Source organism: Heterodontus francisci, chromosome 10 (genome assembly GCF_036365525.1).
Source record: "Heterodontus francisci isolate sHetFra1 chromosome 10, sHetFra1.hap1, whole genome shotgun sequence".
In the NCBI taxonomy this organism is placed as follows: domain Eukaryota; kingdom Metazoa; phylum Chordata; class Chondrichthyes; order Heterodontiformes; family Heterodontidae; genus Heterodontus; species Heterodontus francisci.
The window spans coordinates 78,539,679-78,552,809 of record NC_090380.1 but is presented as its reverse complement, the minus strand read 5'-3'; the positions used below and the strand labels follow the sequence as shown (position 1 = coordinate 78,552,809).

General features: G+C 41.6%; 1 protein-coding gene across 3 annotated transcripts in view; it reads left to right on the top strand.

Annotated features, from left to right (window-relative positions):
• The window catches only part of gsk3ba (glycogen synthase kinase 3 beta, genome duplicate a), a 211,654-nt gene that overhangs the window by 176,908 nt on the left and 21,615 nt on the right, over window positions 1-13,131 (top strand). For 2 of the 3 annotated variants that reach the window (XM_068040837.1, XM_068040838.1), the window contains 2 exons: window positions 3,557-3,743; window positions 6,993-7,091. In XM_068040837.1, the coding sequence (XP_067896938.1) occupies window positions 3,557-3,743; window positions 6,993-7,091 (286 nt within the window). Of the gene's footprint in view, window positions 1-3,556; window positions 3,744-6,992; window positions 7,092-11,910; window positions 11,972-13,131 lie in introns of all 3 variants that reach the window. The other variant, XR_010975847.1, reaches the window with a different exon arrangement.

Genomic DNA, 13,131 nt, shown 5'->3' with positions numbered 1-13,131 from the left:
AAGTTGTGTGGTCAGCAGTTTAGTGGGAATAGGGTCAAAGGAGCGGGAGGTGGGGCTCATGCACAGCATGAGGGGAGATAGGAGAGAAACTAGAGCAAGATGAGAGTCCTGGCTAGGGCAGGAGGAACCTTGGTGGAAGTTTGGTTTGGTGGGCTAGTGGAAAGGAAGGATGTGGTAGAGGCAGCTGAACAGATGGTCTTCATTGTTAATGACCAGAAAGTTTGAGCTCCTTGCACATGTTGGTTTGAGGGTGAAGAGGAGCTTAAGAAGATGGTTATTAGTGGAGAAAAGCATTATCTTTGCATTCCAAGGACATCCTGGAATAGTAAACAGCTTGACAGATGGCAGCAGGGCCCAATAGTGCTTGATGTGGTCCAGCCAGATCTGGCGAAGAATGGCTTAATCAGTTGTACACTATAAGCATGAGCGAATGCAATTGGGGGCCATACTAAAGGGATTGATCAAGGTGGGAGAGACTGAGTTTAACTGAGGACAAGTGCATCATAGATGGAGATGAGGAAGTAATTGAGAGGTAGGTAGCTGTGGAAGTATTGTGGTAAATAAAAGGCCACGGCCTAGACTGTTGGTAGTTTGAAAGTGCAGTTGCAAGTGACTTGTGGGAAGAGCATTTTTCATGCCTGGATGCAGAAGGAAGTGGGGTTAGATGAGGGATACAAGGAAGTGATGAGATACCACAAAATGTGGAATTACATTAATGCCAAACTCAACAGGAATATCACTCCAGTGTCTTTCCACCTCATTTGTATGACTGTTCATTTGTATGTAGAGGTTGACTGCAATCCAGGAATGAGGAAGGCCATACCTGTGATATAATATTTCTTCACTTGTGGGATGCTTGACCTATCTATGCTAAAAATATGGAATCTTAAGTAACGTGTTGTGGTGAGTTTGCGAATTTTCACAGTTTTTGTAACAACTTCCCTCAAGTGTATGCAAATGCAAACTAAAAGACGAATTCCTTGAATGACAATTTAGTACAAATTTTTGTTCTTTTATTGATTCATGGGATGTGGGCATCGCTGGGAAGGCCAGCATTTATTACCCATCCCGAATTGATCTTGAGAAATTGGTGGTGAGCTGCTGCTTTGAACCGCTGCAGTACATGTGGTGAAGGTACTCCCTCAGTGCTGTTAGGGAGGAAGTTCCAGGATTTTGACCCAGCAACAGTGAAGGAATGGCGATATAGTTCCAAGTCAGGATGGTCTGTGACTTAGAGGGGATCTTGCAGATGATGGTGTTCCCATGCGTCTGCTGCCCTCCTCTATCTAGGTATAGAGGTCGCAGGTTTGAAAAGTGCTGTCAAAGGAGCCTTGGTGATTTTCTGCAGTGCATCTTGTAGATGGTACACACTGCTGCCACTGTGGGCTGGTGGTGGAAGGAGTGAACGTTTAAGGTGATTGGGGTGCCATTCAAGCAGGCTGCATTGTCCTCGATGGTTTCGAGCTTCTTGAATGTTGTTGGAACTGAGCTCATCCAGGCAAGTGGAGATTATTCCATCACACTCCTGTCTTCTGGCTTGTAGATTTTGGATTTGTTTTGGGGAGTTAGGAGACAAGTTACTTGCTGCAGTATACCCAGCCTCTAATCTGTTCTTGTAGGCACAATATTAATGTGGCTGGTCCAGTGAAGTTTCTGCTCAATGGTGACCACCCCCCATCCATTCCTCCCCAACCATGATGTTGATAGTGGTGAATTTGCCAATGGTAATACGGTTGAATGTCAGGAGGGGGTATTAGACTTCCTCCTGTTGGAGATGGTCATTGCCTGCACTTCTGTTGTACAACTGTTACTTGCCATTCATTAGTCCAAGCCTAAATGTTGTCCAGGTCTTGTTACATGCAGACACGGATTACTTCATCTGCAGTTGTTGCGAATGGAACTGAACGCTGTGCAATCATCAGATACCATCCTCACTTCTGATCTTATGATGGGGTGGGGAAAATCATTGAAGCAGCTGAAGAAGGTTGGGCCTCGAACACTATCCTGAGGAACTCCTGCATTGATGTCCTGGGGCTGAGATGATTGGCCTTCAACAACCACAGCCATGGAATGAAGTTTTAGAAGGTGGCGGTGTGGTGAAGAGAGAGCATGTTTCATGAATATACAGCACAGGAGTAGGAGAGAAGATTTAAACTGTATATGTGACGAGCTGACGATTATTGCCAGTAAACATGAGGGTGTTGACTACTACCTGAAAACATTTTGCACATACTTTTTCTTTGTTGCTTAATGTCTACAGAATAGTTAGCAAATTTTAAGGTGTTAATTGTATTTTTTATTTGCCCTCTTGATCATACCCTGCTTATGGTCCTACATGTCTGCTAAATTAAAATTTTAGTACTAATTAACTTCAGCAATAATTCTTCAAGCAATAACTTACTATTAGTACGAAGTGGCAAATTTGTGGAAACCTGTCGTACCGTTTTAATCTAGTATTTAGATCTGTCAAAATTAATCCAGTTGGATAGTATCAATGCAGATAGCCCATCAAAAAAAGTAGGCCCCCTGATGACTTAGTTGGTAACATCTCTGTCCAGTCTGGAGCTGGGTCACAGACCAGAAAGTACAAATTTCAATTTACAGTCTCTGGTGTCAATTCAGTATAGCTGGGGTGGCTATAGGCATGTCAGAATCGGCCTCAGTGCCACAAACTAGCAAGGGGAAATTGTTTGGATTCCTACTCTTGATTGCCATCCAATAACCCCTAGATTGTGTGCATGTACAAGTCAGGTGAGATGCCCCAAGGCTACTTGACACTGAAGTGAATAACGGCTAGAGAGTGGCTGATACTGGTAGAACTGTGCCCTTGCATGAGTTTGTACCTTCAGCAGAGGTGGAGAGAAACTTGGATGAGGTAAAACTTAGAAAAAAGCAATTTGACTGTCAAATATTTTATCAACTGTATTGGATAATACAGATAATTTGCATAATTGTACTGGTGGTATAAAATGTATAGATTTTTCCTTTTTGCTGAAGTTTATATTGGTGCAAATATTTTATTGATGTAAGAACTGTTTGTTCTTGTCAGAAAAATTAAGTCATCCAATTTCGTTGAGTATTCTTATATGAAAGGTACTATGCATCCTTAAGTGACAACAGGATGCCCAAAAGCCAGTGAAATACTTTTGAAATGTAATCACCATTATAATGTAAGCATATACTTACAGCAAAGTCCTACAAATAATAGAGATAAATTACCAGATGATCTGCTTTTGGGTATGTTGATGTGGTTGAATGTTGACCAGGACACACACAACTCCCCTATTCTTGGGGGTCCTTTTCATCCACATGAGAAGGTAGATGGTGCCTTGGTAAAATCTCATCTGAAAGATAACGCAACCAATAGTGCAGCGCTCCCTCAGTGCTGCATTGAAGTGTTACCTAGATTATGCGTTCAAGTCTTCAGCATTGTGCTTGAACCAGGGAACTTCAGACTCAGACAGTGGCGCTACCACTGAGCCAAGGCAGCCATCTGTACGCATACTTTTTCCAGTTACTAATTTTTAAAAGTTTAAATGCTTTGTTATTTTGTCAGGTCTTCCGACCCCGCACTCCCTCAGAAGCCATTGCGTTGTGTAGCCGGCTGCTTGAATATACACCAACTGCCCGTCTAACGCCACTAGAGGCATGTGCACATTCATTCTTCGATGAACTACGGGACCCAAATGTCAAGTTACCAAATGGGCGTGAGAAACCATTACTCTTCAACTTCTCTACTCAAGGTGAGAATGAGGTTTATAACAATAATTGGTTGTCAGATCTAAAAATCAGACCACCTCGTGTAAATGCAATTTTAGGAACATAGGAAGTTAGGAACAGGAGTAGGCCATTCAGCCCCTCGAGCCTGTCCCGCCATTCAATGAGCTCATGGCTGATCCGCGGCCTAACTCCATATACCTGCCTTTGGCCCATATCCCTTAATATCTTTGCTTAACAAAAATCTGTCTATCTCAGATTTAAAATTAACAACTGTTCTAGCTTTAACTGCTGTTTGTGGGAGAGAGTTCCAAACCTCTACCACTCTGCGTGAAGAAGTGCTTCCTAGCACCTCTCCTGAACGGTCTGATCCTAATGTTTAGACTATGCCCCCTAGTTTTAGAATCTCCAACCATTGGAAATAGTTTATCTTTATGTAGCCTGTCTTTTCCTGTTAATATCTTGAAGACTTCAATCAGATCACCCCTTAACCTTCTAAATTCTAGCGAAAACAGGCCTAATTTGTGTAACCTCTCCTCGTAACTTAACCAGGTATCCAGGTATCATTCTTGTAAACCTACGTTGCACTCCCTCCAAGGCCAATATATCCTTCCTAAGGTGTGGTGCCCAGAACTGCTCTCAGTACTCCAAGTGGGGCCTAACCAGGGTTTTGTACAGCTGCAGCATAACCTCTGTGTCTTTATACTCCAATCCTCTGGATATAAATGCTCGCACTCCATTAGCCTTTTTGATTATTTTCTGCACTTGCTCGTGGCATTTTAAAGATCTGTGCACCTGAACCCCCAAGTCTCTCTGCACATCCACTGTACTTAACCTCTTCCCATTTAGAAAGTACCCTGCTCTATCCTTTTTTGGTCCAAAATGGATAACCTCACACTTGCCCGCATTGAAATCCATCTGCCACAGTTTTGCTCACTCACCTAGTCTGTCAATATCTCTTTTGCAATTTTCTGCTCATACATGGCATTGCTTTTGTCTGATTCTTGCCCTACCTTTTGGACAATAGACATGGCACCATTTCCAATGGTTTCTCCTCCTGTACCCATAGGGTTACCTCCGGTATTACCCCAAACTTCCAACTTGGGCCTCAGATCCCCCTTCTGCATTTGCATGATATCACTTGGAAAAGTTCTCTGCGGCCACCTTTTACAAGAACACTGATAAGATCCAGCTATTTCATCATCTCCATTGAGCCACTGTTTCCAACTGCCTTCACAACTTTAAAACTTCTGCCAGCCAAGTGTCAGCAAAACAAAAGCCATGCTGTACAGCTTCTGAAACCAGCTACAGGTCGCTGGACTGTATCATCCACCTCCTTTTACTGCCACCTAAGGCTAAGCCTAAAAGTGCCAAACTTTACCATGTTACTTGACCCTGAGCTCAACTGCTCCAAGATCACTTTCTTTTCAGGTCTGCAACATTATCTGCCTCCATTTCTATCTCTTTTCCCCTACCGCGTTGAAACTTTTATTCCATGTTTTATCACCTCATGGCTGGACTTCTCCAACACTCTCCCAGCTGGCCTCTTTACTTCCATAATCCATATACTATAAGCCAAACTCTGGTCCAAGTCCCAATAATCACCAAGCTCCACTGGCTTCTTGTGCCCCCATGAATCGATGTTTAAGATTATCATCTCTTCAAAACCATCCACCATCTTGCCCCTTCCTACCTCTGATCTTCTCCAGTACCAGTATCTTTCTCATTCGCTGTTGTCTGTACTCCACCATCGGTGGTGATATCTTTCAATCACATTCTGGAACTCCCTACCTCAGCATCCCTGACTTGCTATCTCTCTCACCCTCCCGACTTTCAAAAATCTTGAAGATTTTGTACTTTTTGCCTCTTCTCTACCTTTATCTTTTTTCCTATCCCAAGCTATCCATCATCTTGAAAAATATTCTCAGGCATCTTCTTGTATATAATGAGCACTACAGAAATGCCAGTCATTGTAGTTTGACGTTTGTAAGGTGGCTCAGGCTCCCCTGGTGGTTGAATAACGTCACCACGTTTCTGAGAATTGCAGGCCATGAAAGTCCTAGGTTCAATCTCCAGTATATATTGTTTTGCTTGGCAAGGATAGACAATAGAGTGTGCAATAATTGGTCTCAACACCCTGGGGTTAGGGAGGGATAATTGGCTATGGTTTGTGATCACTGTCTAGTGATCTTTGCAGGAAGTGCCCATATGTAGATGTGCTCCTTGCAACTGAGCAGTCTGCTGACATTCATTGGTGAAGCTCATGTAATTAATGTCAATTTGGGTAGGGTACTGGAGACTGTTGCACCCCTGCAGTGAGCCCAGAACTTCAGTACATACTGGGCCAGACATGTATGCTGACATTCAGTGACATTTTTTTTTATCTAGAGAGTACATTTAATCAGTGGTTGCCTGAGACAGGAACCCTGAAAGGTTAGAGAGTAGTATTGTATCTATTGGGTATTACCATATTATAAAAAGAATATAGAGGCACTGGAGAGGGTGCAGAGAAGATTTACAAGAATGAAGGCAGAAATGTGAGGGTATACATATCAGGAAAGGTTGAACAGGCTGTGTCTCTTTTCTCTTGGGGGAAAAAAAGAAGGCTGAGGGATGACCGAATTATGAAACGTTTTGATAAGTGGAAACATTCTGTCTCTCGAACCACTGTGTGGGGAAGAGCATAACTAGAGGCCTTCGATATAAGATAGTCACCAAAAAATCCAGCAGGGAATTCAGAAGAACTTCTTTACCCGAAGAGTGGTGAGAATGTGGAACTCGCTACCACAGGGAGGGATTGAAGCGAATAGTACAGATACATTTAAGAGGAAGCTAGACAAGCAAATGAGGGAGAAGGGAATGGAGGGTTACACTGATGGATTTAAGTGAGGAAAGACCGGAGGAGGCTTGAGTGGAGCATAAACGCTGGCATGGACTACTTGGGCCGAATGGCCTGTTTCTATGCTGTATGTCCTATGTAATCCTGGCTCTGATCAGTCATGAATTGGGTAGAAAGAATGAAATTAGAATATAAGTTGAGGTATGACTGAGGAAGAGACAAATCTCAACAGGAAGATTTTTACTGGATTTACTTTTCATAGCTTAGAACTTTGAAATCACTGCAAGTTAAATAAGTTGATGTCATGAGTATAGGGATATTTTCTGGTTATCTTCCAGTATAGTACCACAGTTGGACAGATCGAAGATCATAAAATTATTTTACTCGGGAGCTCTGGTGAGTGAAGTGTCATATATATTTTACCTTGTTTTTGCAGAACTTTCGAGCAACCCAGCACTGGCATCAATCCTTATCCCTCCTCACATTCGGAATCAGGCTCCTGCTTCAACTCCAACGAATGCTTCCGCAGTGTCAGGTGAGCATCATAGTGCACATCATAACAGTAGGGGGACATAATTTCAGGCAATCCAGTGTGATTAATTAGAATTGTAATCTTAACTACATGTTGCAGCAAAATAAGTGAGTTAGAATGAAGTTTGTATGCTACAAAAAAAAAAGCAGAACTGAAATTTCAGATGAAGATGACATTGAAAAGATTGCTTGATTAGAATGCTGAAACCAGTAAACCATTGTATGACCAGGTTTCTCTGCAGTTGCATTTTTCACCTAAATGCCAGTAGACAATACTGCTATTTCTGTAACTGCTACGTCAATGTAAGACCACAATTCTGTTTTTTTTTTATTTAATGTCAACTGTGGTTCATTTAGTGGCATTCTCACCTGAGTCAGAAGGTTGTAGGTTCAAGTCCCACTCCAAAATCTAGGCTGACAGTCCAGTGCAGTACTCGGGGAGTGCTGCGCTATCAGAGGTGTCGTCTTTCAGATGAGATGTTAAACAGAGGCCCCTTTTGCTCTCAGTGGACGTAAAAGAACCCATGGCACTATTTCGAAGAAGAGCAGGGGAATTATCCCCTGTGTCCCAGCCAATATTTATTTCTCAATCAACATCACAAAAACATCTGGTCATTATCACATTGCTGTTTGCGGGAGCTTGCTGAACGCTAATTGGTTGCCACATTTCCAACATTACGACTGTGACTACACATCAAAAAGTACTTCATGGGCTGTAAAGTGCTTTGAGGTGTCCTGTGGTCATGAAAGGCACTATATAAATACAAGTTTTTTTTCTTTTTTTCAAAGCAAAATTTATAATTATCACCCATATCGGAAGCTGTCAGGGACTAAAAATTGATTCAGTTTCAGTTTGGCTCTGTACTATATATGTCAAGCGCTCTCTACTTTTTTTTTAAACTTTTGATGCCAAAGTTGTGAAGTTGCATCACTTTATACTATCCTATAGAATCAGAGAATAGTAATAGCACAGGAAGAGGCCATTCAGCCCCGTCAGGTCTTTGCCAGCTCTCACGAGCAACGCAACTAGTCCCACTCCCTGCACTTTCCCCATAGCCCTGCAATTTTTTTCTCTTCAGATAATCATTCAATTCCCTATTGAAAGCCACATTTGAATCTGACTCCACCATGCTCTTGGGCAATACATTCCAGATCCTAACCACTCGCTGCATAAAAATCATTTTTCCTCATGTCATCGTTGGCTCTTTTGTCATTCACCTCTATCAGTGTCCTCTGGTTTTCAACCCTTCTACCAATGGGAACAATTCCTCTCTATCTACTCTGTCTAACCCCCTCCTAATTTTGAACACCTGTCACATCTCCTCTCAACCTTCTCTACATTTTCTTCTCCAGTCTATCCATGTAACTGAAGTCCTTCATCCAAAGAACAATACAGCACAGGAACAGGCCATTCAGCCCTCCAAGCCTGCGCCGATCTTGACGCCTGCCTAAACTAAAACCTTCTGCACTTCCTGGGACCATATCCCTGTATTCCCATCTTATTCATGTATTGGTCAAGATGCCTCTTAAACGTCATTATCGTACCTGCTTCCACCACCTCCCCCGGCAGCAAGTTCCAGGCACTCACCACCCTCTGTGTAAAGAACTTGCCTCGCACATCCCCTCTAAACTTTGCCCCTCTCACCTTAAACCTATGTACCCTAGTAACTGACTCTTCCACCCTGGGAAAAGCTTCTGACTATCCACTCTGTCCATGCTGTTCATAACTTTGTAAACCTCTATCATGTCACCCCTCCACCTCCGTCATTCCAGTGAAAACAATCCGAGTTTATCCAACCTCTCCTCATAACTAATGCCCTCCAAACCAGGCAACATCCTGGTAAACCTCTTCTGTCCTCTCTCCAAAGCCTCCACGTCCTTCTGGTTGTGTGGCGACCAGAATTGCACGCAATATTCTAAGTGTGGCCTAACTAAAGTTCTGTACAGCTGCAGCATGACTTGCCAATTTTTATACTCTATGCCCTGACCGATGAAGGCAAGCATGCCATATGCCTTCTTGACTACCTTATCCACCTGCGTTGCCACTTTCAGTGACCTGTGGACCTGTATGCCCAGATCTCTCTGCCTGTCAATACTCCTAAGAGTTCTGCCATTTACTGTATACTTCCCACCTGCATTAGATCTTCCAAAATGCATTACCTCACACTTGTCCGGATTAAACTCCATCTGCCATTTCTCCACCCAAGTCTCCAACCGATCTATATCCTGCTGTATCCTCTGACAATCCTCATCACTATCCGCAACTCCACCAATCTTTGTGTCGTCCGCAAACTTACTAATGAGACCAGCTACATTTTCCTCCAGATCATTTGTATATACTACAAACAGCAAAGGTCCCAGCACTGATCCCTGCGGAACACCACTAGTCACATCCCTCCATTCAGAAAAGCACCCTTCCACTGCTACCCTCTGTCTTCTATGACAGAGCCAGTTCTGTATCCCTCATGCCAGCTCACCTCTGATCCCGTGTGACTTCACCTTTTGTACCAGTCTGCCATGAGGGACCTTGTCAAAGGCTTTACTGAAGTCCATATAGATAACATCCACTGCCCTTCCTTCATCAATCATCTTTGTCACTTCCTCAAAAAACTCAATCAAATTAGTGAGACACGACCTCCCCTTCACAAAACCATGCTGTCTCTCGCTAATAAGTTTGTTTGTTTCCAAATGGGAGTAAATCCTGTCCCGAAGAATCCTCTCTAATAATTTCCCTACCACTGATGTAAGGCTTACCGACCTATAATTTCCTGGATTATCCTTGCTACCCTTCTTAAACAAAGGAACACCATTGGCTATTCTCCAGTCCTCTGGGACCTCACCTGTAGCCAATAAGGATGCAAAGATTTCTGTCAAGGCACCATTCTCGGAAATCTTTTCTGCACCCTCAAATACCTTCACATCCTTCCTAAAGTGTGGTGCCCAGAACTGATCATAATACTCTAGTTGAGGCCAAACCCGTGTATTATAACGGTTCATCATAACTTCTTTGCCTTTGTACTTAGTGCCTCCATTTATAAAGGCCAGAATTCCGTATGCCTTTTTAACCACTTCCTCAACCTGCCTTGCCACCTTCAATGATTTGTGCACATGTACCTCCGGTCACTCTCTTCCTGATTTCCCCCCCCACCTCTGCCTTTAGAATTGTATCATTAACAGCCCCAACAAACAAATTTCTCTGCAGCACCTGTGGAAGAGCCTGTCACTCCAGAATTGGCCTTTATAGCCACTCCAGGCGCTGCTTCACAAACCACTGACCACCTCCAGGCGCGTATCCATTGTCTCTCGAGATAAGGAGGCCCAAAAGAAAGAATTTATTTTATATTGCTCTCCTTGTTTTTCCTACCAAAGACCACAAAGCCATCCAATGAGATGAGGGGAGGCTAACTTATGGTAAACATACTCTAAATATTGAGAATTTTACAGTAAACATGCTGTTTTGCATGTTCATGTTAAGCTGTTCTTGCGTAAAGAATGCATCAGGGCCAGTTAGTACAGATTTCTAAATGGCAGGTTGTACTTGTGCAAAGGTTTAAGAACCATATAATTCCTGAAAGAAATGACAGAATAGGTCAAGTTCATGTGGTTTATATGAATTTTCAAAAATAATTTGATATATCATATAAAAGCTTGATGGCAAGGATAAAGGCACATGGAATTGGGGAACAATGTTTCCCTTCAGATAATAAAGCAAATGGGATATTTGGTTTTGTATTTATGGTCTTTGTATGCATGTATATATATATATATATATAATATATTAGATGCAGTTCAATGTGGAATAATCTGAATTAATACATTGTGGAAATAATAGCAAAATGAAATATATTTTAAATGGTGCGAGGGATGATGGTGTGCAAGTCATAAAAGGTGGCAGTGCAAGTTGACGAGCTTTGTATAAAAGGCAAACAGAATTCTTGAATTTGTAAAAATCCAAATTTCTAAAATCTTAGATGGGGAAAAAACAAAGGATATCACAGGAGGCCATTTGGACAGTTGTACTTGTGTTGACTCTTGGAAAGAGCTGTCCAATTTAGTCCACACTGCAGCTTTTTTTCCAATAACCCTGGAAATTAGCCTTCAAGTACATGTTGTTACGACTGAGGCGGGAGTAATGCACTGTCAATTCAGTCCCAATTTGCCACAGATTGCAGCATATTAGTTTTCCCACAAACTGGAAATTAGTTAAATTAAAACACTTTAGTAACCCCCAGAATAAAACAGACCAGACCAGGTATCATTAAACAACAACAAATTATCTATTATTAATAAACTAAATCTCAAACACTATTAAGATAAATTTATGTCTAAAGACCTTATAACTTATTCTAACTCCCCTGTTTGCACACATACGTTCAAAATCTAACGGTTAACCGGTTTTAAAAATAGTGTTTTTAAAAGTTAGCTGTTTCTTAAGAATAAATAAATAACTGTTGTAAGTCTTTGTGGGTTATGTTCCCAATGAGTGAGTGAGAGGTATCCTAGTGTAAAAATAATCAGATGCCACTCGAAGACGCCAGGCAGATTTGATCAACAGTCTTTACTTGATAGGCGTTCAAAGTACTTGGGTTGCAGCAGGCGTCACACAGTTCTTTCAACATGGAGTATAACAACAGGTCTATATTTGGATTTTAAAATTGGTAATCTTTCAGTCGAAACTTTACTGCGTATTCCAGAAAACATGATCAGTCAAGAGAGAGTCAATCTTGAAGCAAAGACTTCTTAGATTGGAAGTAAAGAAAAGGAATTTTGCTACCTCCAGCAATATAAATGTTCTCTTCAAAGGGTTTTTTCTTTCTCCTTAGGCAATTAACAAGCCTGTGGCTCATTGTAGAATTTCTGCTGAGAGAATTCTCTTCCTTCAAGGCAAGCATGCTTCACTGGTGTCTCTCAGAGAGGTTTTTGTCAGTTTTTACACAGTCAAAAGTTACAATACACCAATACCTCCCTCTCCTGCTGTGGCCGGGGAGCAGGTGCAGCTGGCAAACTGTGCCTCTTAGTTTTTAAAGGCACACTGTTTTTAAACAGAGGAGAAAAACAAATAGTTCCGTAACACCTCTGCCCTTGGCGAAATCAAACGCCATTCCTAAAATGCGTTTCGTTACAATGCAAAAAATAGAAACTGGAAAAAAAATGAACATTTTTCACATTCGTGCCCCCCTTTCACACTACTGATAATTTACAGAATTTTCTTTGTACCATCTCCATCCATATAACTTAACATGGTTAAATTTGTGACAAAGCGTCGGCGATAACATTGTTTTTCCCCGAAATACGTACAATTTTCATATAAGGCTGTAACAACACATCTAAATATTCTAGCATTTAAAAAAAAAAATTCTACAAATGTTAATAGGTTATGATCAGTGTATATTAGTGTTTCTGTGTAGTCTTGGCAGACATATACTTCGAAATGTTTGAGAGCCAGTAAAAGTCCTAATGTTTCTTTTTCCACAGTGGAATACTTTTTTTGATGGCAATTTGGTTTTCTTGAAAAGTACCTTATCGGCTTCTTTATGCCCGACTTGTCATCCTGCAATAGGACTGCACCAACCTCCAAGTCACTAGCATTGATCGCTATTTTAAAAGGTTTAGCAAAATTTGGAGCAGCCAACACTGGTTCATTAGTTAAGATTGCCTTTAGCTTTTCAAAAGCTGCCTGGCATTCATCTGACCATAGTACTTTGTTTTTCTTTTTTTGTAGCAAATCAGTTAATGGAGCAGCCACAGTACTAAAATTCCATATAAATTTCCTGTAAAAACAGCACATCCCCAAAAACCTCATTATCTCATGTTTAGATTTAGGGATAGGGAACTCTACTAAGGCTTGTACCTTTGCTGTTTTTGGCAATACTTGTCCTTGCCCCACTATGTGTCCGAGGTAAGTTACTCTTGTTTTTCTGAAATCATTTTTTTCCAGATTTATCACTAAGTACACGGCATGTAGTTTTTAAAAATAGAATTTTTAGCTGGTTTAAGTGTTCTTGCCAAGTGTTACTGTACATTTGTACGGCATCAAGATACAC